Source organism: Myxocyprinus asiaticus, chromosome 13 (genome assembly GCF_019703515.2).
Source record: "Myxocyprinus asiaticus isolate MX2 ecotype Aquarium Trade chromosome 13, UBuf_Myxa_2, whole genome shotgun sequence".
Classification (NCBI taxonomy): Eukaryota; Metazoa; Chordata; class Actinopteri; order Cypriniformes; family Catostomidae; genus Myxocyprinus; species Myxocyprinus asiaticus.
In genome coordinates this window covers 34,192,376-34,216,770 of record NC_059356.1, presented here as the reverse complement: position 1 = coordinate 34,216,770, position 24,395 = coordinate 34,192,376, and the positions used below count along the sequence as shown (strand labels likewise).

The window sequence follows — 24,395 nt, the reverse complement described above, 5'->3', positions numbered from 1 at the left end:
TAGCAACTGTCAAGGTGACAGGTCTTTGCTCTGAGGAGCCTATACAATTTTTTGATGGACTGCCAAGATACTCCAAATGCATATACTCCCTTATTTAATAAAGGCAGACTCATTGATTTAAAAACATATGCTTGGGATCTTTCCCTGGGGCTTTATGTGTTGTTGAGCCCTTACTTTTAATGAAATTCTTGATTAATTTAAAAGGCTATCAAGGCTTTTTGGTGGGGTGCCACAGAAAATCTACACTCCATTTCTGTCAAATATCAGAATTAGTGTTGTACTACTACTGACCAAGACCTGGTCTTAAGACCATATTAATGTGCACTTGTGTTTTGGTACATTTAATCAAAGTCTCTCTAGCAACACAGTCCACTGTCGGCCATCTTTGGAACACTCTCGGAGACTATTTCCAGTCATGCCAGTGCAGCTCCTATCTACTTGAATGGGGGAACACCGAAATTTCAAAAACGGTTGGTCAAGATTACGATCAAAGAACATATTTCAAATCAGCAGTAAAATCTGACAACACTGGTATCACTAATTGTGCTCAGACTACGCTAAAAAACGAAATTCTCCTGGCTTGTATAGCTAATGCACATGCACGTTAGCGAGTTTATTGACAGGCGATGTCTGTAACGTGGGACTTCCTTTCTACATCCATTGATTGTTGGGCGCTAGAGCTTCTTGGTTGGGTGTTCCAATTTCTCACATTCATTTAAATAGAAGTGGCCCGTCTCTGCTAAATAGTCTCTAATTTAATATAGCTGAGTTTTAAATAATGCACTGAACACTATGTACCAATTGAGCCCATTAAAAAAAAGATAAGACACACACAAAAAAAGAAGAATTTTACTTGGCACAAAATGTTATAATAATAGTAACCAATAATTCTTTATTGTCCATGACTCTACTCAAAATGTTTCTTATACCACAGACTACACATCATTCTGCTCTGTAATGTCTTAACATGTTTGTTGATTTGATGTGAATTAAACAATTTTGTAATGTCTCAATTATAAAAATCAAGGAAATGCTCATCAAAAAATCCAAAGCACGAGATCTTGTGGAGTCGGAAGAGAATATTAAAAGTGCTGAGGCAGAGCTGAAGCGCCGAATGTCGTCTGATGGCCTCAGAGAATTGACCCGACTGAAATATAGATATAATACTATTTTGTCGCAGAAAGTGGAGTTTTGGTTGTTCAGGGCAAAACAGTCATACTTTGAGTCAGGTGACAAAGCAGGGAAGCTTTTGGCTAGATATATAAAGCAGAGAGAGTCTTTTTCTACCATTCCCTCAGTGAAATCTGCTGGTGGTAAAAATTTTACCTCAGCCATTGATATTAATAATGCTCAATAGTTCCACATCTTCGTCTACTGATGAATGTATTAGAAAATTTGTGGAACCATTAGAACTCCCTCAATTGATGACTGAGCAAAAAAATTATCTTGATTCTGAGATAACCTTGGAGGAGCTTGACGAAGTAATTAAGGCCTTGCCTTCAGGCAAGGCTCCGGGGCCAGATGGTTTTGCCGCTGAATTTTTTAGATCTTATGCTGCAGAACTGGCTCCACTTTTGCTAGAAGTTTATACAGAATCATTAAAGAACGGAAAGCTTCCCCCAACCATGACACAAGCACGGATCATTCTGATTCTTAAAAAGGACAAAGATCCAAGCGAGTGTAAGAGTTACCGTCCAATTTCCCTGATCCAGCTAGATGTAAAAATACTGTCCAAAATTTTGACTAACCGATTAAGTAAAGTTATGACATCACTTATACATATAGATCAGGTGGGGTTTATTAAGGGCCGCAGCTCTTCTGACAACATTTGGCGTTTCATCAATATCATGCGGTCAGTGGCGAATGATCAGACTCCGGTTGCTGCATCTCACTTGATGCCGAAAAGGCGTTTGACATGGTAGAATGGGATTATCTTTTTAAGATTTTGGAAATATACAGGATCGGGAGAACATTTATTGGCTGGATTCATTTACTTTATAGATACCCTGTAGCGGCGGTACAAACAAATTGATTAATTTCAGATTATTTTACTTTGAATAGGGGCACTCGTCAGGGTTGCCCTCTTTCCCCATTATTGTTCTGTCTTGCCCTGGAAACATTAGCAGCTGTGATAAGAAAGGAGGAGGACTTTCCAGGGGTGGTGGCAGGGGGTGTGGCACATAAGCTTTTGCTTTACATAGATGATATTTTATTATTCGTCTCTGACCCTACTAGATCTATGCCTTGCCTCCACAGAATTATTAATTCCTTTTCTAAGTTTACAGGATACAAAGTCAGTTGGTCTAAATCCAAAGCTTTGGCTTTGACAGCATACTGCCCAGCGACGGCTTTCCAGCCGGGTGCTTTCCAGTGGCCCAAACAGGGCATTAAGTATTTGGGCATTTTATTCCCAGCAAAACTGTGTGATTTAGTTAGTTAATTTTGACCCCTTAATAAAATGGTTTTTGAGCGATGTGGGCAGGTGGGCTTCATTGCATTTATCTATGATCGGGAAAGTTAATGTTATTCAAATGAATTGTATTCCAAAATTCAACTACCTGCTACAGTCTCTCCCTATAGATGTCCCCCTCCCTTATTTCAAGCAATTTGACAACATAGCGAAGTCCTTCATTTGGAATGGTAAACGTCCCAAATTACATTCAATAAGTTACATAGGCTGATTGACAAAGGTGGGCTAGGCCTACCCAAGATTTTATTTTATTATTATGCATTTGGTCTCAGACATCTGGCTCATTGGTCGCTTCCACCTGAGAGAGCCCCTCCCTGGTTCTGTATAGAACAGGAAGTTCTTTCCCCTATTTCACCACTGGAGAGCCTTTCTATCAAATTAATCAGAGAAGTTATGTTACATCCCGTTATCTCGCATTTGAACTCGGTATGGACAAAGGTGTCCAGTGTTTAATTCAGACATTTATTTAAATGTTGCCTCATGCATATGGCTAAACCCCAAATTATGCATCAACAAGTACCCTTTTTGCTGGTCAGAATGGATTGGGAGTGGGGTTACTACACTCGGTGACCTATATGACAGTGGAGTGCTGAGATCCTTTCAAAATTTGGTTCAACTTTTTTGGATTCCCAGATCTCAGTTCTATAAGTATTTACAGTTGCGCCACCTGATTTGTACTATTTTTGGGAGTGGTTTACACCCCCCTAAAGCGGCAGATTCTCTGGGAGTGGTGATTACTGCTTTCGGAAAAGGTCATGAGACATCTGTGTATTACTCCCTGTTAATTCAGAGTCTGGGGGACGGAGCTTCAGCTTCTCTTAAGAGATTGTGGGAGAAGGATCTTGGCTTGGTATTGGAGGAGGGAGTGTGGGCTAGGATTCCAAAAAATGTCAAATCTGCATCTAGAGATGCAAGGGTTCACCTTATGCAATTCAAGATTTTACATAGAGTCTATTGGACCCCCTCTAGATTGTATAGGCTTGGTTTTAAAGACACACCCACCTGCTGGCGATGTCAATCAGAAGATGGAGACACAACCCATGTTTTTTGGGGGTGTCGTAAGATTCAAGAATTTTGGCTGAAGGTGTAAAGTTTTGTGTGTGATGTGTTGGGCACTCAGGTCTCTTTCTACCCCAGAATCTGTATTTTGGGAGATGGGAAGGTCATGGATTTGGAGGATAAGTACATGAAGGACTGGGTTTTGACCAGTGCGATGATTGGTAGGCAGGTTATTTTGAGGAGTTGGAAGTTGGATGGAGCACCCTCATTCCCGGAGTGGTGCGTGGAGATGGGGAGGGTGGCTGCCTTTGAGGAGGGGTCGAGCAGAAGGATGGGAGTTAGGGATTTTTATAATAAGAAATGGGGCAATTACCTAGCATTTTTGGGGGAATCTCGAGGAGGGCCAGTGGAGGGAGTAATTAAGAGTTTTTTTATTTTATTTTATTTTTTTTTTTATTATTATACTTGATAATTTTTTTTTTGTGTGTGTGTGTGGTGTGTGTGTGTGTGTGTGTGTGTGTCTATATTCTATTGACCACAGGGGTGTTCATGGGGGGGGTCAGGGTGGGGTGGGAGTTTGGTAGGGGGAGGGGATGTGGTGGGGGTTTAATGTTTAAAGTGATTGATTCATTATTTATGAGTTTTTTTTTTTTTTTGTGTGTAGTAATTTATGAATCAATAAAAAAAAAATAAAAAAAAAATCAAGGAAATGCATTCTGTGTTTGTACTGACACTGTTAGGACTTGCCAGATTTATAATTAAATTTGTTTGCACTTAAGATGCTATTTTAAAGTACTACAATCAGCACATTGTTTAAACCAACACAAAGCCTGGGCAATAATGTAATTTGAGACTCCATATACACATAAGTTAAAGTTTTATTATTATTATTATTATTGTTTACAGTGCTGTGCTAATACTTTACATTTCGCATATTCATAATGATTGCATTATGTAACAGTTGGTCTTAAGTTTTGGATTAGTTGGTGTGGTGTGATGGTTAATGATCTGGCCTGGTAACTGAAAATTTGAAGAGCTAACACCATTGTGCCCCAAGCAATGTTGGTTATAGTTGTCTGCTAAATGACGACCTAAGATATTTTGGTTTTCGTCTTAAATTGTACCTTTCTAGAGAGCAACAGTCTGGTACCAGAAGTAAAAATCCCATTATAGGGATAGTTCACCCAAAAATTAAAATCCCTCATTATTTACTCACCCTCATGCCTTTCCAGATGTGTATGAGTTTCTTTCTTCTGCAGAACACAAAGTTTTTTAGAAGAATATTTCAGCTCTGTAGGTCCATACAACGCAAGTGAATGGTGGCCAGAACTTTGAAGCTACAAAATCAAATAAAGTCAGCATAAAAGTAATCCAAAAGGTTTAATCAAAGTCTTACTAGCAAGTCAGTCCACTGTCGGCCATCTTTGGAATGCTCCCGGGAGGCTATTTCCAGTCATGACAGTGCATCATCTATCTACTTGAATGGGGAAAGACCGAAATCTCCAAAACGGTTGGTCAAAATTACAATCAAAGAACATATTTCAAATCAGCAATAAAATCTGACAATAATAGAATCATAAATTGTGCTTCTTTACCTCATATTACAATAAAAACAAAAATTTTCTGGCTTGTATAGCTAAAGCACATGCGCTTTCTCGAGTTGATTGACAGGCGATGTCCGTATCTAAAAGGTGATTGGCTCTTTTAACTGTAAGGCGAGACTTCCTTTCTACAGCCGTTGACCGTTGTGTGCTCAGAGCTCCCTGGTTGGGCATTTCAATTTCTCCCATTCATTTGAATAGAAGTGGCCCGTCTCTGCTAAACAGTCTCTGGTTTTATCCATGTCTTCTGTAACAATATGATAGGTGTGGATGAGAAACAGCTCAATATATAAGTCCTTTTTTTTTTAAGTTCCACTTTCACATTCTTCTTCTTTTGTTTTTGGTGATTCTTTGTGCAAATCGCCACCTACTATTACTGGTCAAAGGTAGAGATTTATAGTAAAAAATTACTTAGCCTAAATATTTGTCTGTTTCTCACCCACACCTAATATATCGCTTTTGAAGATATGGATTTAACCACTGGAGTCGTCTGGATTACTTTTTAAAGCTGACTTTATGTGCTTTTTGGTGCTTCAAAGTTCTGGCCACCATTCACTTACATTGTATGGACCTACAGAGCTTAAATATTCTTCTAAAGATAGCATGAGGGTGAGATGAGAGAATTTTCATTTTTGGGTGAACTATCCCTTTTATTCGTTTCCAAATGGAAATTAAATACATTATTAACGATAACTTATAAAATTTTAAAAACAGACCTACCATGAGCACTGAGGTTGTTAATCGATGGTATACAATTCTGCTGAAGCCATCAGTCCATATTATTTCAATATAAAAGTGCAATTTGTGGAAAGATCCACCAATTAGTGGAAAGATAATCCACCAATAAAAAAAATAACAGCAAACAAAAAATTGCACCAAAAGAGCTCTGCAGCAACCACCCATGAGGAACTACAAATGACGCAGTCGAGTCAGTCTCCCTACACTTTCAAACTACATATATATTTATATCTGAATAATTTGCAATATACTTGAATTATATTAATATATATTCAATAATTATATTGAATTATTTCAATACTTATAATTATCAACTTTAACAGTTTTATATGTTTACATTGTTTTTATTTCTACATCATTTGATATGTTTAATGGGATTGTAGTTCATTTCCTCATTAAAGATGCTTTTTACTTCAAATCAAAGTAATATTATGTTTCATCTTGGAGCTGGTTGGTTTGGGCCAGCACAGTTGCACTTGAATGAGACAATTTAGACCTGTGCTTCCAGGCTAGGTGGTGTTGACCGTACTACTAATCAGGATTCAGGCACTCTTATTCAGTACACACAGGACGAAATGGTCTCTTGTACCATTACTGATTTTAACACCACCCTAATTGTGCCAATGGTTGTCCTTGCTTGCATCTCCCTGCCGTTTGGAATAGCTGTGGAGCGGCAGATGTCTATACGTAAAGATGTTGATACCCTTCTCTCTCTGAGGCTGATGATGGAGTTGATCCAGGTTCTGTACGATCCCTTGGGGCACCACACTAATTCTGTGAGTCCCTCTGAATAATGACTGCGGGCACACAGGGTTGACTGAGAGGAATTAGAACATTTGCTAGGACTAGTTATGTAGGACTGGAGCTGCAAACTGCTACAAGGAGGGTTAATTACAAGCACATAGATAAAGGCTAATAAATCCTGCAACATAATTGTAGGAGCAGGGGACCAATCCCACTCCTCATTCATCTCCTGCCATTTAAAGAGACTCAGCTCAATGCTGCTGCTTCTTACTGTGAGAGTGAAAGACTATATAGCTGCTTTATGAGTTCAAATACTTGTCGGAAATAAATGTGACGGCACGAAAAACTTCAAGGGCATTTTCTGTCAATCAGCTGCAGCTTGAAACACATATATACCATGGACCAGAACTTGCATCAGCTTGAATCAATAAATCAGGTGTTGTCTAGTAAATCCTTCAGTGGCTGAACTGATGGCCATAAGTTATGAATGCTTTTCATTGACCCAACTGATGGATCTGTGCTTACCAGATGAGCGTTGCTGCCATTCAGTAAAAATCTAGTGTCATTAAAGTCCGGGTTGCTAGAGACTGTAGGTGCTGCTCACATTTGGATCGTAATTTATGGGCTCCCAGCAGGGGTGGACTGAGAAGAGAAATCGGCCCTGGATTTGAAATAAAAACCGACACAAAAATTTTTGCCACATACAAGGTTATCCTGGAAGAAAACTTGCTTCCTTCTGCTCTGATAATGTTCCCCAACACTGAGGACTGTTTTTTCCAGCAGGACAATGCTCCATGCCACAGAGCCAGGTCAGTCAAGGTGTGGATGGAGGATCAAGACCCTGTCCTGGTCAGCCCAATCTCCAGACCTGAACCCCATTGAAATCCTCTGGAATGTGATCAAGAGGAAGATGGATGACCACAAGCCATCAAACAAGCTGAGCTGCTTGAATTTTTGGACCAGGAGTGGCATAAATTCACTCAACAGCAATGTGAAAGACTGATAGAGAGCATGCCAAGACGCATGAAAGCTGTGATTGAAAATCAGGGTTATTCCACCAAATATTGATTTCTGAACACTTCCTATGTTAAAACATTAGTATTGTGTTGTTTAAAAATTAATATGAACTTTTCTTTTCATTATTTGAGATCTGAAGACACTGCATCTTTTTTGTTATTTTGACCGGTTGTCATTTTCTGCAAATAAATGCTCTAAATGAAAATATTTTTGGGGGAATTTGGGAGAAATGTTGTCAGTAGTTTATAGAATAACAAATGTTCATTTTACTCAAACACATACCTATAAATAGTAAATCCAGAGAAACTGATACTTTTGCGGTGGTCTCTTAATTTTTTTCCAGAGCTGTATTTAATAAATAGTTTGCATAAAATACTCAACTTTCTATGTAATACATATTCCTTCTCAAGTAAGAAACACGCTGGATTTTAAGCCTAACAGTCAGACATAGTCAAAAACAAAGATGAAAGGAAATTTGTAACCATTTAAATTGCAAAACAAATTAAATATGTCATAAATAATATAACTATTAATTATTAAAATATTTTTTGTTGTAGTCTAATAATGATTGATTATTGTATCAAAAATCAGAAATAAAACAATAATTTAAAACCAGTTCTGTATTGTTTTTTTTTTTTATTTTTTTATTTTTTAAACAATCATATTTTATTGAATATAAAATAAGCAGTATATGTATTGGTTGTGAAATAACTAATAGGTCAATCTCTAATCACAGCATGTATCATTTCCATCTTACATGAGAAGTTTACATTTTGTATCATAAAGTAGGGCACTTTTAATTTTACAAGTATATACACAAGGAAATGTATATGTGGAAAGCACATTTTACTGTGCTAAGAGACGTTTGGCTGCAGGCGTTGTAACTCCATAGGGAGAAGCTGTAAGGACTTGGGTGAAAAACAGCAGAGCTTTTCCTATTTTCCTACAGTAATGAGCATTTTCCCTCTTTCAGTTTGTAAGTCACAATTCTTCTTAAAGAGGCACCCAAAAATACCAACACATCATTCTGAAACTGGTGCCAGTGTCTGACCAAATGGTGAGACTTAGCTGCAAGTTCCCTCACAGAACAAGCTGCTTTTCTTATTGCTGTTTCTGGAATATATCTGCACTGTTTGCTGGTGTAATACTTGGGTATGTTTCAGCTGATGGTGACCTGCGAAGTGGACTTCACTGGGAATTCGGCAAAAATATATTTTTTATAAGAAAAATATAAGAAAAGAAAAATAAATCGCATCCCCTAAGATATGCAGATGTCCAAATTTGAAGAAACACCTAAAATATGAAAGTTTGTATTGCATTTATATTTATTTACTGAAATACAGTATATCATCAAAGCCAAAACCTGTAATCTGTGCAACTCAATTGGCTTTGTTTGATGATGGTATTCCAAATGAACAGATTTTGTTAAGTAAAGTGAACTTCTACAGATATCTCTTGTTCAGTGTGCACGGAGCAGGTAACACTAAATAGGGACCCTGTGAATCAAAACCCAGCTCTTGTCTTTAGGTTCACAGTGTGCACATGGAGCTAAATAGGGAGCAGTTCTCATGTTTACATCTCAGGAGCGGTGTAGCGAGGCATTGTGGTTAATACCTTGTTTAATATGTCAAAGCGCCAGTGTGTGCCTTGATATCACTCTAATTGATGCTGCCGTGTGATGCCACATTTGCTATGTTGATTAATTGTTAAATAAACAGGGCTGTCCCATGCCCCCACCCCTCTCATTTCATGCTTTGTTTGTGTGCCAACTGAACGCTCCTCTCTGACAGGCATTCTGCTGGGGGATTTGAGTTTGTGCATGGCTGGTCAACCTTATTTGCATTGTTTGTGACGAAGACACTGTTGTTCCAATGCTCTGCTGGGAGTTTGCTCGGCCTCTATCTCCTCACTGTCTTTTATCTCTCTATTCACACACTTCCACAGAGCACACAGCCAAAGCTGAGATCCACTGTCTGCTGGCTCTATGACAATATTGTTAGGGATTATGGAATCACATCCTAGAGCTGAGACTTTCAACTTTCATCCAAGAGCCTGAAATGGGACCAAGCCATGGAGACACTGATCATGGAGTACTCTGTTTCCACTGGGGTGGATAAACTCTGTATCTTCTCTTGATTGAGGTGGAAGAAGCCTCATTGTCCTTCCCTTAAGTGTTGACTCAGTTAAGGGGATTATAAGGTTGCTCTGACTTCCTTTGTGCCACGGAATAAAGTGATCCCGATTCCTCTTCCAGCTCCTTCAGTGTCTGTGCACTCTAGACCTGCATTGGAGTAACTGAAGCCAAACACGCTCAGACATGTTTTAAAAGAGATTTAACAAAAGCCTGTTCTCCTTAACAGTCTCTCATTTAGAAGCAGCCCTTGCATCTTGATTGTGGATTTCACTGTGGTAGAGCCTCTGAACTTCACTTCAAAGTCAGCAAACTACACAGTGATCAGAGATGTCAGTACTTCAAAGCAACAGAATGTCTATCTAATAACAATGTCTTGATTGAAACGTATTTTTCCAAATTTGAAATATAGATTATAGTGACAATGTCCAAAATTGCCTTTCTGTGTTACTACTATTTGGCAGGTTTTGAAGTTGTAAGGCAGAAAATGAGTGAACAAGACAAGCTTTTATTTCACACACAAAAATATAAAAACTAGAATAATCCATTGAAATTCTTTGAAAAGCCTTTACCTCCAAATACTGAAAAGAAAGGCTCCAGTTCCTCATGTTTGGTTCTTACATGTATAAAAGCTGTCTTTGTTATTTCCAAGTTCAAACCTGCAGTCTAAACCTGTATATACTGGCTATATATACTGACAAATGAAAGTTATTAATGAATATGCATTTTCTTTTTCTTTGACATTTCAAAATATCCGTAAACTACAGCAAAAACCAATGTGATATACTATGTGAAGACATTATTTTTTTTATCAACATTTATGTTACATTTAATTTGAATATATCATAATATAAAATGTATATAAACATCTAATGTGAGAATTACTAGTCATTTGAATGAATTTCCTAATACTCATTCAGTAAGTAACTGCTCAATACAACTTGGTGGTAAAAATGTCAGAAACCAACATTTTCTTTTTCAACTAAACATCAAAACAACTGTACAACTCAAGTATACAACATTAATATGTCTTTACTATGTCTTTAAACAAATTATATTCTGTTTACTTGCATATTACTATCGAATGTTAATATGTGAGTATGCTGCAAGCTGGTTCAGCATCATATGGCTGTAGAGTAAAATGCGGACAATTTCCTCTTTCAAGCCCTATTTACACTTATGAACTTTTGTTCTTGCCACACCACCTTTTGACAGTAGTTCCTTTGATTTAGCTTATTTGTTATGTTTGTTAAATCTGTCATGTCTGTTTTGTACAGGAATGTGTGTGTGTCTGTATGTGTACAAGATGCAGTCCCAGTGAGAGGTTATGCTTTAATGGCACTGGGATCAAATATTGCAGTTTTAATGGGTTTCAATGGGGACATTTTTGTCCTTAAGATCCTGAGTGCAACTATTTTGTGTACACAGTGTATTATAGATGTATTATAGGAACTGAGGTTGAAATATCAAAATTACCCCAAAAAATGCACACCTTTGGCAAAAGTTATGCCGTTGGCATTAACAGCCAAAATGATCGAAAAAACAAAAATTAAAAAGACAAAAATGTCCCGAAGTTCGCAAAAGGGTTAAAACAATAGAAATTAATAATAAATGGCAAAGTAACTGTATTTGCTTTGCCATTAATTGCACTCATTTTATACTTTCCAAAGTTAAGAAAATGTTTATAATTCTAATTTGAACCAGTTGTTTTTTTGAGTGCAACACAGTCTAAAAAACCTGACAATGCAAGAAAACATTGCTTATATTATATCTGAAATGATCATATTTTGCTTTAGGCCAGAAAACTGGTAAAGCTGTGTACATGCAGAGTTAATTCATTATTAAAGCATAAAGCTGTTATTTAAGAATATTCAGAGTAGGATTGTGCATACAAACACAAATTATACAAATTATGATAGATTGCATTGGCTCTCACACTGCTGACAAACTGCTGACAAATGATAAACATGTTAGAGAAGATGCCATTATACAGCAGTTCATTTAGACCCTTCTAGACTTTACAGCTAGAGCTGTTCCAGATGCACCTCAAAACAGCCATATGCTTTGTGTATCAGGTCAAGTAAATTTAGCAAGTGGTCCTTGCGCAGAGGGAGGTGTACAGTGTAAAGTGTGTAGTTACTAGTTTCTAGTTTTTACATGGCAGGCTGAAAGCAGCGGGCTCTCAGCTGGTTTGCACTCCTGAGAGCTGGTGCATTAGTGTGCTGTGTTGGAATTGCACTCAAATGGCCAAGACCTAATGGAGGCCTGGGACTGCTGCGGCATACACTATGGCACATCCAGAGACACGTCCAGCTTAACACACAACAGTGCTGTGAGAGAGATGAGAGGAAAAGCTTGTTCGGGACACACTGAAGAAATGTCGTGCTAAGTGCCTGTGTCATCTGCTTCCACTGTGTGCAGGACAGAGTATAACGTCCTCATGGACATGGTAAGCCAAGAGGAAGCAGTACAGGTGCTTCAATGCTTGATTTCTGAGAAAAATCAATTTAGTGAGATCACTTAAACCCAGCTTAAGTCAAATGGTTCTCAACCTTTTGAACACTAGAATTAAAGATAAGTAACTGCCAAAAAGATTATGATGTGTTACATGGTCTTGATCAGTGGCTCGCAAAAAGTGGTCCATTATATAATCCCAAATGGTCTCTGAGTTGATTTGCTGATTAAAAAACTAGACATAAATAAATAATTACAACTGAAAAAGCACACCAATGTTGAATTAATCGACTGATTGATCCAGTCATAACAATAAAATTACTTATTTTGTTAACATTAATTCTCTCTGCAATAACATAGAGTTATGCATCAGTCAGTACTTTTACATCCATCGGACTAAAACAGTACGTAGTTTTTTTGTGTGTAAAATGTCATGTTACCACTTTAGTCTGACTCAAATCAGAATTTTTCAAAGTACTGTAGGATTAACAGACATAGACAGAACTATTGTTCCTGGGATTCGTTCAGCATATATACATGTTAATTGGACCACAATTGACCTTGGCATGTATTTAACACTTCCTCAGGTGACAAAGCACTTAAAATGGAAGTGAATGGAGCAAATCCGTAAACGTAAAAAACTTCACTGATTCAGAAGTATCATCACAAGATGTAAACAATATGCATGTTCACATGATTTTAATGTGATAAAACCACTTACTAACCGTTTCTGTGTAAAGTTATGTCCAATTGGTCCCTAAAATGACTGTAAAATTGTATAATTGATTATTTAAACAACTTTACAGCTCAAATAATACACAAGTTTAAGCAGAAGCTTCACATTTCTGCCTTAATACTCTCATCCCCATCAACTTCCACTGTAAGTACCTCACTGTAACCTTGATTCTTGCTTTTCTTTAAAGAAAAGGAGGGATGTCTCAAAATAATTTTTCGTGGTTTTCAACATTATGTCAGAAATGCTGATTGAGCTTGACTTGTATTGAATACGGAATATTCACTATTCACTAATTCGGAAGATATCCACCTTATTTTTTAGCAAGGGCGCCGCCATTATCCACCTTGAATGTGGACCTCTTCCAGTATTAGCCACCTCCAGCTATTTTAGCAATACAAAAATACTACATTATGTTGCTTTATATTGCAGGCTTGCAATATATGTCATCATATTATTACCATTAATCTTTATTATCATAAACAAACTGGTTTGTAGTGCAAATAGTTTTACCGTTTATCGCATTTTGCCATTTTTTCATCACACACTGTTGCACAGGCAGAATGAATGAGAGATCAGACGCTGATCGCCTTTTTAAATAAATAAATAAATAGCCATCATCTGAATTTTGCAGATAAATATGAATGGAGGTTTACATGAAGACATTAAAAAACTGTATCGTCACACTCTCGGTAAAGAAAGAAGCAGATTTTTATTATCTCTTCAATACAACAACACACAGCAACATGTTAATGATCTTCTTACTCTTTTACTATAAATGCTGACGTTAGAAAAGTATCCGACATTAGGATATTATTCTGCTGTACATCTTGTGGTTTTCTGATAGTTCATAAGCCCATATCACTAAATTCTGGTCTTATTATCTTTCTAGTTATTTACATTGCAGTCAGTGACAGCGGAACTCTGTCACACTTGCTGGAAACACAACAGCTTTCTTACTTCCACGTTGCAAAATAAGGTGGATAGGGTATAAACTAAGGCCATGTCTACACTAATATTTTCATACTAGAAAATGCATTGCTACAACAATGCCTTTCATTCACACTAGAACGTCATTTGCCTCCAGCGAAAAAGGAGTACTTCCAAAACGTTCTCCATTACCGCATACCTTGGAAAGTGATGACGTTAGGAAACAAAATGCAAAAACCAAAATGGATCAGTGTGGATGTGGACAATGGATAATTTGTACATTACTCAAAACTAAAGGTTAATGTTTTGAGGTAGTTGGTGGTCTCCCCCAGATTTGGTCTTTTAGGTGGTCTGCAATTTTTGTTCTACTGTTGAAGTGGTCTACCATCTAAATATGTTTGAAAACTATTTGTCTAGATTAGAAGATGGTCCTTCAGTTCTTAAAGTTTAAAGCAGTTTGCTTGCATGGCATTGTTTTCTAGAGATATAGTGATTCGTCACTGAATTATCTTGCTGTCTGCATTAAAAATGGTAAGGATTGGTTAAAAAAGCATGAACTTGTCCTAAGGTATGATAGCAAGGCTGTAAATGTGAGGTGGCATGGCAACAATTAAGTGCCCGTATCAGTAACAATTTAGCCCTGCAGAATTTTGTCAGTATACATCGTCAGAGCAGTGACAGACAGATGTGACTAAGAAGAGAGCAGCTGTTTCCATGCTGCAGGTGAGACAGGTGCATGCCGCTCTAGCGCTTAATTAGACCATCTTTTTCCTATTCAGTAAGTCGGTTGAAGCAGCACAAGATCGACGGGCTAAAAGTGGCTCTTTGATCCTGGATAGAGGGATGCGGGAGTCCTGGAATCAGCCTCAGGGGACCACACACAGCTTTAGGGAGAGAGAGAACAGATCCCACCCGCAGCACCAACATTCCCTCAGATTCTCATCTTAACTGGTGTGTCGGGAGGTTTGTATAAGCATTAAGGCGCAGCGCGTCACATGTGAGCTGCTTTGTATACTGCTAATGTGACTGTGTCAGAGGTAGATACCTCACAAATGATGGCTTTCCTGCCTATACTGCTTTACAAATCCAAAACGCAGTAACTACACAACAGTTAAATGGCGGATCTGTCACAGGACAGATCATAGTCTAAGAGACCCGATTTCGGTTATAACTCAGTTTTGACAAAATGTGTTTATTAGAGTAAGGAACCAACTTATAAGAATCGGAATTCAAGAACCAAATGATTTTCATGACCTTCGGTTCAGTTAATGGTTCTTGAATGTGCATTCTTCCACCAATTCGGACGGGACACCATTAAAAAGTACCTTGACAGTGTTTCTTGCTTCCACTCAGCAGCTTGGCAACACTGCTAGTGAATCAGCAGTGTGAAACACACAGCGTGACCAGTGTAGTCTGATTCCAGAACTAATGGCTGTTATGAGCCATTTCTTTTGAATCTACAGCGCAAAACATACAGCACGACCAGTGTAGTCCGATTCCTGAACAAATTATTCTTGAGTCGGTTCTTTTAAATCTACAGTGTGAAACATACCGCGCTTCCTACCGAATGAATGACTTTTATCAGCCTGTTCTTTTTAGTAAATCAAATCCGTACTGAACTGCAAATCATTAATGTTGTTATATCTGACTTGAAATTAATAATGTTTTTGTCTCTCTTGAGATGGGTCACTCTAAACAAACAGGTATTTTCAGTGCCACAAAGACAGAGCTTAATAATTTTCAAGAAATTTAACCTATGAATGACTTACTTTAAACAGCTTTAAATAACCTTAAGTAAAGCGGGTGGGAGGTTACAGCTTTAAAAATGCACATTACAAGTTTTGAGGTATTTTATACAAATGAATAAAATACCTTAGCTACAAAGTCTGTGTTAACACTTTTTGCAAGAATATATTCTATTAAAATCTAAAATGATCTCATAATTTTGTAACAGACTGCTGAGTGCAGTAAATACAAATGTATTACATTTCTTATTTCCAAATATTTGTTTCTCAAAAGTACTAAAATAATCATTAATGGAACTGTAAAGGAACCAGAATGGTTACATTTCTTTCGATTTCCCTTCCATTGTAGTTACTGTTTTTTTAGCTTTGTAGGGCAGTATCGTGTTTGTGATGTGATATTCAACCACCTTATCTGATGAGCAGAAATGAGATGACAAAGGAGATTTTATTCAACGATTCCATATGAAGAAAAGAAGAACAAAACCAAAGGAACATTTATACAGAAGACATTTACAACAGCAGTTTTTTGGTTTTGTGGAGAAATGAAAAGATACAGAGATGACATGTTTGATGTTTACAGACAGAAGGTTGGGAGATCCAGGACAACAGCTAAGGCACAGAGGTCCTCTCCCACTGGAGAGATCAAGGGTGCTTTAAATAAATTGTGCAACAGTTGCTCAACAAAACATTCCAGCACAGATAATGACAATCTGGCATGAGATTCTCTGAAAGGCAAAAAAATTTCATTTAGAGCTGAAACCAAACCACACACTCAGACTAGTACAGCCCTTCACAAACTCTCCATATTTTCACTTGAGAATTTACAGTGCCACTCAACACCACACCAAGACTTGATCCACTTTGATTTTTTTTTTTTTTTTTTTTTTACTTAAGGTTATTTACAATACTTTGAGAACATCTGTTCATTACAAAATACTTTACATTGTCATTCCTAACAAAATAGCTATAGCACATAAGAGATGTCTGAGTGATGTAATGTAATAAGATGTTTGTCAAGATGTAATAAATATCTTTTTAATGTGACATATGAAATTGTAAGCAATGTGAAATAAAGAGGTATGTTCATGTACTTGTGACAGAGGTTTGATCCGCCTACTGCACTGATCACCTTAAATGTGAAGTGTGTCATTTCGGCACCATTAAAAAGCGAAAATGATAAAATAATTACCGTTTTCAAACAGGTATCCACGCATAGAAATGAGCCCCGCCCCAAAGACTTATACATTTCTGTGTAAGTTGTTCATAAATCCATTCTAATGTAAATATTTAATTGAATGCAACAAGTTACGTAAGAATGGTTATATGAAGAACTTCACAGATTCGTTCAACGCGTTTTATTAAAGGAATGTTCCAGGTTCAATACAAGTTAAGCTCAATCAACAGAATTTGTGGCATAATGCTGATTACCACAAAAATATATTCTGACTCGTCCCTCCTTTTAAAAAAATCGAGGTTACAGTGAGGCACTTACAATGGAAGTGAATGGGGACAATGAAAGTGAGGTGTTATCATACTAAAATACTCATATCCTTTATGTCTTATGGCTATACTTTTGAAACAGTGAGTATTTTAACATAAAAAATGGCCCCCATTCACTTCCATTAAGCCAGATGTTAGCTTTTTTTCGGTAATCAATATTATGCTACAAATGCTGTCGATTGAGCTAAACTTGTATTGAACCCGGAACATTACTTTAAACATGGCCCATTGGGAGGCAAACCTATGAATGGCTTATCATCTCTCTGTACACTAAACTGGGATTGAAGGAAGTATTTTAACATTGAAAAATTACACACTTCACCTTTAAGCATAAGATGTTTCTTAAAATTTGAGTAAAAATTCAACTATACAGTGGCTGAATCCTTGCTTATCAACAAGCCAAGATCTTAAGTCAGAAGTCAATGAGACATAAGTGAATAGATACATTTATATAATTTCTCTCTCTTTTTAAGAATATCAAATAATTTGCACTTTCACACATGTACAGTACTGATGTAACACCACTTAGACAAGCATTAGACACTCTATTAAAAAATTTAAATAACAATGCATTCCCATTTTGCACACCGCTGGGAACAGATGAATGATGAGAGCGCTTTATTTAAAAATTTCAGGTCACAGCCTCCTTTGGATCACATGACGACAATGACATTTCACTGTTGGTGCACCCTGGGCTGGACACCAAATCTCTGAGGACCAGATAACAATCTGAAAATAATGACCAGGCCAGGGTTACACAGTCCCAGAGGAGATGTGCTCCTCAAACGAGAGAGTGCAACAAACCACACCAGCCCAGTTTAAATATGGAGTCATACATTTTCAATGTAAAACATAAAAGGTTTGTAAAAATGGAGAACATGTTGGTCAAACGCAAACGTCATAGTCCAGCAAGCTTGCAATCACTAAAAAAAGTGAACTTCCCCATTAAAAATACATCACAACAGTCAGATCCGAGAGTCTACCCTATAATTATTATGGGTGCGAGTAATCCGGACAGCCCATTCTGGAAAACGTAACTCAGTTGAGGCCTCCTCCAAGGTACTGAGCTCAGGAACTTTTGGAACCAGTGTCGACATGGTGTGGATGCTACCAACCAGTCCAGCTCATGTCCTACTTTGTTCACACAAAAAAATATTTAAAGGAAACATGATAAAAGTACCAAACATTGGCTTGTAGAAAAAGACTACAGAAATGGCAAGCAGCATGACTGGAATCTCAGTTTTTGAGGTCATTTAAGATCATTCATCCAGCTAGTTTCTCGATGAGCTCAACATTTATGAAGTGAACAGCTGGACTTCAGGTGGAGGGGCGGAAAGGGTCTTTACTAACGCCCATATTAGTAGCGCATCTTGTGTTTATAATAAAATGGTTGGGATGATCGCCTTTGTAAATAAAGGCAGCTTGTTTACAAAAGGTATTGAATGAGCTGCAAAAAACAGCATATAGACATTAGTCATTGACTAAAAAAAATATTTCATTAATATAAACACATGAATAAATAGCCAGCTTACGACCCTCAACCGTTCCTCTGTTTAGGGGAAAAGGAAAAAACTACAAAACAATAAAAAAGCGGAGAAATTCCATATTTTCCTCAGTGTGCCAGCACAGCTGGCACCTACCATTTCAAGTTTTGGCAGCCTGCAGGGGAACAGCATACAGACAGAACTCAGATTGCCAGCACGCTCATTTGGGAAAACGTCAATAATTTGCCACTTCAGAGAGTCTCTGACTTGAGAGCACATGCTACTCCAGACTCTCTTGCTTAAAGAATTGTGGCAATGTGGCCCGGACCTCCTCTACTTGTCAAAAGCTCAAAATTAATTCAAAGCAGATGTTTTTCAACCATAACTTATTACAAAGTTCCTGCAAGTTTTTCATTTTAAACAAGGAGACTTTTTAAGGGGGTTTACAGACTTTAATTGCCTACTTGACTGCATTCAATCCAGTGAAAGGCTGACAAAGCTAAGTATTTTTTCCAAAACTTCTGAAACCTGCAATGTTGGGCTCAAGACAATTATATATGATCTAAAATAATGGTTGTAATAAGGCAGTAGTTCTCAATAGGCGATTGTGACACATTTTCCTGCTGTAAAGACCAGCATTGCTGGTCACCAGCTTATGTTGTGTTTTGGTTTTCAACTAGCTTAACCAGCTTTATCAGAATTGCACTAGCCAACATTAACCAACCTAGACCAGCATGGGAACTGCACGCTGGATAAGCCGGTCTTTTTAGCAGGGTTGATCTGTACTGATAAGGTCAGGATAAAAAACAAAACCAGTGCTTAATGCAAATAATGTAACTAAAGGTGAAAATTCTTTGCATGTCTTTTGTTGTTGACATCAAAGGCTGTGCTTCCAATCACAATTTACAGAATTTTGGTGCAAATTCATATGTCACTTTGTTTAAGCTAGCCAAATTAGGCATATGCCAACATGGACAGGTATTGCAACATTCTCCAAAACCTAAAAACAAAAAACAAACTGTGAGGTAAAAGATTACATGATCCAGACTACATTAAATACACATCACTGCTTGATTTCCAATGTAAAATCTGGGTTTTAAGCAAAACCAGTTAAGAAACACTGTAATAAGGTATAGGTTGAAAAACACTGATTCTATATTTAAGGTAGATATAAGTGATTGTGTTTTCAAATACAGAGGCATACTACACAAACATACCTTTTGGTCTTTCAACCAGCGTTAAAGTCCGTTCTGTGCTTAATATCCCAATTCCAGCATTCATCAGCAGCATCATCTGCTGCGTTCACTTAACAAAGATTCAATCACAGTAACCAAAATAAATAAAATAGAGAAGCGTGACAGCATTCGCATCACTAGAGCACACAGAGTTTAAAATAGCCAGAAGGTGCACATTTATAATTTGCAAAAACTTCCCAGCACACACTTGGCCTTGTGTTGGACAATGGGGCATTTTGCTCATATTCACGAGCGATGCTGGAAAATAAATAAAAAATGACCTAAAAAATGCTGTAAAAGAAGGCAAGTCTTCAGAGCAGCGAATGCTGCTACCTGATTCGTCCGTTGGCTCTGGGTGGGCCTAGCTGGGACTTTGGGTCAGGGCTTAGGGAGCTCCATGCTGTTTCCCTGCAAGTCTGCATAACTGGACAGCCACTGGGGCCTGTGGAGCACACGTCCACAGCTGACCACACCTCGCCCACTAGACTGTCCACCCAGTGCTCCAGTTCGGCCCCTGTGAGCCCTGCGTTGTGCTCTGCAGCCTCCACCTGGCCCAGATGGACCGGGATATTAAGTATGGGGTTCAGGCCATGGAAACTCTGCTCCATGTATCTGTTCTTGGCCGGACCGTTGTGCATTCTCAAAGCATCCTCTGTTAGAAAGAAGAAAAAGAAGGTTGTTTTATTCATTAGGATGCAAAAGCTTTTTTAAAGAAATGTTCCAGGGTCAATACAAGTTAAGCTCAATGAACAGCATGTGTGGCATAATGTTGATTGCCACAAATCTTTTTAACTCATCCCTTTTTTTTAAAATAATAAAAAACAAAAAATAAAGCAAAAATCAGGGTTACATTAAGGCACTTAAAATGGAAGTGAATGGGGCCAGTCCATAAATGTTTAAATTACACATGGTTTCAAAAGCATAGCCTCAAGATGTAAACATTATATGCATTAACATGATTTTTGAGTAATAAAATCAGTGATTTACCAGTGTTACAGTGTTTACCAGACTACAGGGTTTACTGCCATTCCATTCTCATAACAACGAAGTTGTAATACTGGATTTAGCTTTACACAGTTGCGGTTAGTAAGCGATCTCATCAAAATAAAACAACGTAAGCGGGTATAATGTTTCCATCTTGTGGCTTTACTTTTAAAACACTGTATTTTCATGTTGATGTTCATGCCTCATTCACTTCCGTTGTGAGTGCCTTACTGTAACTGCTATTTTGCTTTTTGTTAAATAAACAAAAGGGGCAAATTGTGCGACCCTGCGTCCACATGTGTGGATGTTGTATTTTGGCTTCGCTATATGCAACGCATAATTTAAATTAATTAAAACCAGCTGAATACTGTTCACAAGACTCTACACTGTCATTTAAGGGTTAAACTTCTGACGCACCATGTAATGTGTCACAGCAGCATGACTTTGATTTCCAGGAAGTGCTCCTACTGTTGCAGCGCCAACAAAAGTGCCTCTGGTAAGAAACCTCTTTAAGTTTTTTGATTGAAACCTGTTTGGTTGTAAAGAGTAGCATCTCGTGTTTCGTTTGATAGGCTTCTTTAAAAAAAATCCATTAATTTTTTCGCACTGACAAACATGAAGTCCACATATGGGACCATTTTCTCTCAAAAGTTGAAAAAAAAAACATGTTATTTATTTATTTTTATTTTTCTCCCCTTTTTCTCCCCAATTTGCATTGCCCAATTCCCAATGCGCTCTAAGTCCTCGTGGTGGCGTAGTGACTCTACACCTCAATCCGGGTGGCGGAGGACGAATCTCAGTTGCCTCCACGTCTGAGACTGTCAATTGTTGAGTGCGTTACCGCGGAGACAAAGCACGTGTGGAGGCTTCACGCTATTCTCAGCAGCATCCACGCACAACTCACCACGCGCCCCATCAAGAGCAAACCACATTATGGCGACCACGAGGAGGTTATACCATGTGACTCTACCCTCCCTAGCAACCAGGCCAATTGGGTGCTTAGGAGACCTGGCTGGAGTCACTCAGCACGCCCTGGATTCAACCTCGTGACTCCAGGTGTGGTAGTCAGCATCTTTACTCACTGAGCTACCCAGGCCCCCTCATGTTAGTTATTTTTAAAACTATAACACATCTGTGGGTCATTTAGCTTCATTTTAATATACATTTTGTTATCACTGTACAATTCGGTTCTATTCATTAACATTAGTAAATACATTCCTTTATATTTACAATGCATTTTCACATTGAGAATAAATGTATTCATGCAAAAGCTGAAAAAAAGTTGCTTTCAGAGGCTTTATATGGAGTTAGGATGAAAATAAGGTGCATTTTGAACTGTTCTGAGACCAGTGAAGACAGACAGCACACTGGAGGTTAAGTCATTCACTAAATCAGGAGCAAGGGTGCATCCTAGAGCTATCTATGCAGCTAAGTGCATTCACTCCTAATATCAGACCAAAAGTTTAGTTTCAAACTGCAGATGATTTTTGGACCACTCAACATGTTTGGCAGACATGGGACAATGATAATCAGTACATAGATTCATAGAACATAATTTTAACATGGTTGGCTGTGATTTGATGATGCTGGCCACTACTTTTAATCAGAATTATTTATTCAGCTTTATAGAAAATCAGCTGTAATGTCTATAACATCTCAAAAACATGAATAACCAACACTCTTGGACACATAATAAAATATTTGATGAAAAAAATCTATAGAATTTCCATAGCTTGGTATTACTTAAAATTTCACAACTTTGTCCCGCTGTCCACATATGTGGACATAAATTTTTAGGAAAACTATTTGCTATTTGCTTTTTTTGCTTGTTTTTTAGCTGCTACTGGTTACAAATCAAAAAGGGAAATGGAAAATGCACACAGCAGTCACACGGGGGTCTCAGGGGGTTAAAGGAATAGTTCACCCAAAAATGAAAATTTGCTGATAATTTACTCACCCTCAGGCCATCCAAGATGTATCTGAGTTTCTTTCTTCATCAAAACAGAATTTAAGACTTTTAGGATTTCATTTCAGGCCTCCTCCTTTAAACAATGCATGTGAATGTTTTTTGACAGTCCAAAATGCATATTTAGGGTGCATCAAAATAATCCACACGACTTTATATTGTTTTGAAATTGTTTTGGGCTGTTTTGGTTTGTAAATGGCACAAGTTTCTCTTGTAAACAATGACGCGCTTCCTGACTCCTCCTCCACGTGACGCGTGACCTTACCAACGAGCTTACGTCATCCCTCTCATGAGCGCACATCACAGAGATGTACGGAAGCGAACATTTGTAGTTAAAAAGTATATAAGTATTGTTTTGTTTCTCAAAATAATCAATCGTTTGCATTCAGAAAAACTTTATTTGTCGACTGGAGTCGTGTGGATTATTTTGATGCACCCCAAATATGCATTTTGGACCGTCAAAAAATGGAGGACATTCACTTGCATTGTTTAAAGGAGAGGCCTGAAATTAAATCCTAAAAGTCTTAAATTCTGTTTTGATGAAGAAAGAAACTAGATACATCTTGGATGGCCTGAGGGTGAGTAAATTATCAGTAAATTTTCATTTTTGGGAGAACTGTTCCTTTAAATAAAATTTTGTGGTAATCAATTTGGGTGATAATATTAAATAGTACAACTGGGATTTCACAAAGCCTTTTTTATCAAATGGCATAAAATATCTATAACTGTTCAAATATTTTAAGATTAAATATATCTTCACAAACAAACTCTCACACCAGTCTGGACTGCTTCACTTTTTCCATAAATATGGCAGCTACAGCAGACAGCTAAAACAGCACGTTTAGCTGAGATGAGTATGTGTCGACCCTGGAGGTAAAGCTGTGAATTCCTGATGCTCCTCACACTTTTTCCAGTTGCCCTTCTCATACTGGCACTTGTGTCTCTTCATGATCCCTCTCGCCAGGTCTGCTCGCCTCGCCCTGTCCAGTCCCTCTCCTCCCTTCCAGAAAATTCCATTTCACGCTGCATGCAGCCTGCCAGGAAGTGTGTGTCATGTGTGTGGACAGGCGAGCACCATGCTTACAGCGAGCCACCTGACCCGGGCTGCATAAACACACTCCATAAACTTTTATTAGCTTGGGGTGCAGAGGCACAGCGAGCTAGAGGACTCTGAGCCTGCTGTCGGCATTAATCTTACGACAGTCCCGTAAACTGCATGTTTTTATCAGCTGCCCATTTGCACAACACACACTGAGACGGAATCACAACCTCTCCCTCATTAAGAGTGTTTTGGACAGATAAGAGAGCCATTCTGCCCTACAAAGGCAAAATGCAGTAACTATGCAAACACTTTAGAAAAAAATGGCTTCAAAGTTAAAGGGATAGTAAATTAAAATTCTCTCCATCATTTACTCCCTCTCCCTCAGGCCATCCTAGATGTGTATGACTTTCTTCTGCAGAACACAAATGAAGATTTTTAGAAGAATATTTCTGCTCTGTAGGTCCAGTCAATGCAAGTGAATGGCGGCCAGAACTTTGAAGCTCCCAAAAGGACATAAAGGCATCATAAAAATAATCCATACGACTCCAGTGGTAAAATCCATATCTTCAGAAGCGATATAATAGGTGTGGGTAAGAAATATATCAATATTTAAGTCCTTAAA

At 37.9% G+C, this 24,395-nt stretch overlaps 1 protein-coding gene across 1 annotated transcript in view; it reads right to left on the bottom strand.

Moving 5' to 3' along the window:
* Positions 1 to 15,823: 15,823 nt before the first annotated feature.
* Positions 15,824 to 24,395, bottom strand: part of xylt1 (xylosyltransferase I) — a 100,601-nt gene continuing 92,029 nt past the window's right edge. Inside the window, exon 11 of the mRNA XM_051713840.1 lies at positions 15,824 to 20,433. Coding sequence (XP_051569800.1) covers positions 20,111 to 20,433 — 323 coding nt within the window. The 3' untranslated portion in view covers positions 15,824 to 20,110. The remainder of the gene's footprint in view (positions 20,434 to 24,395) is intronic.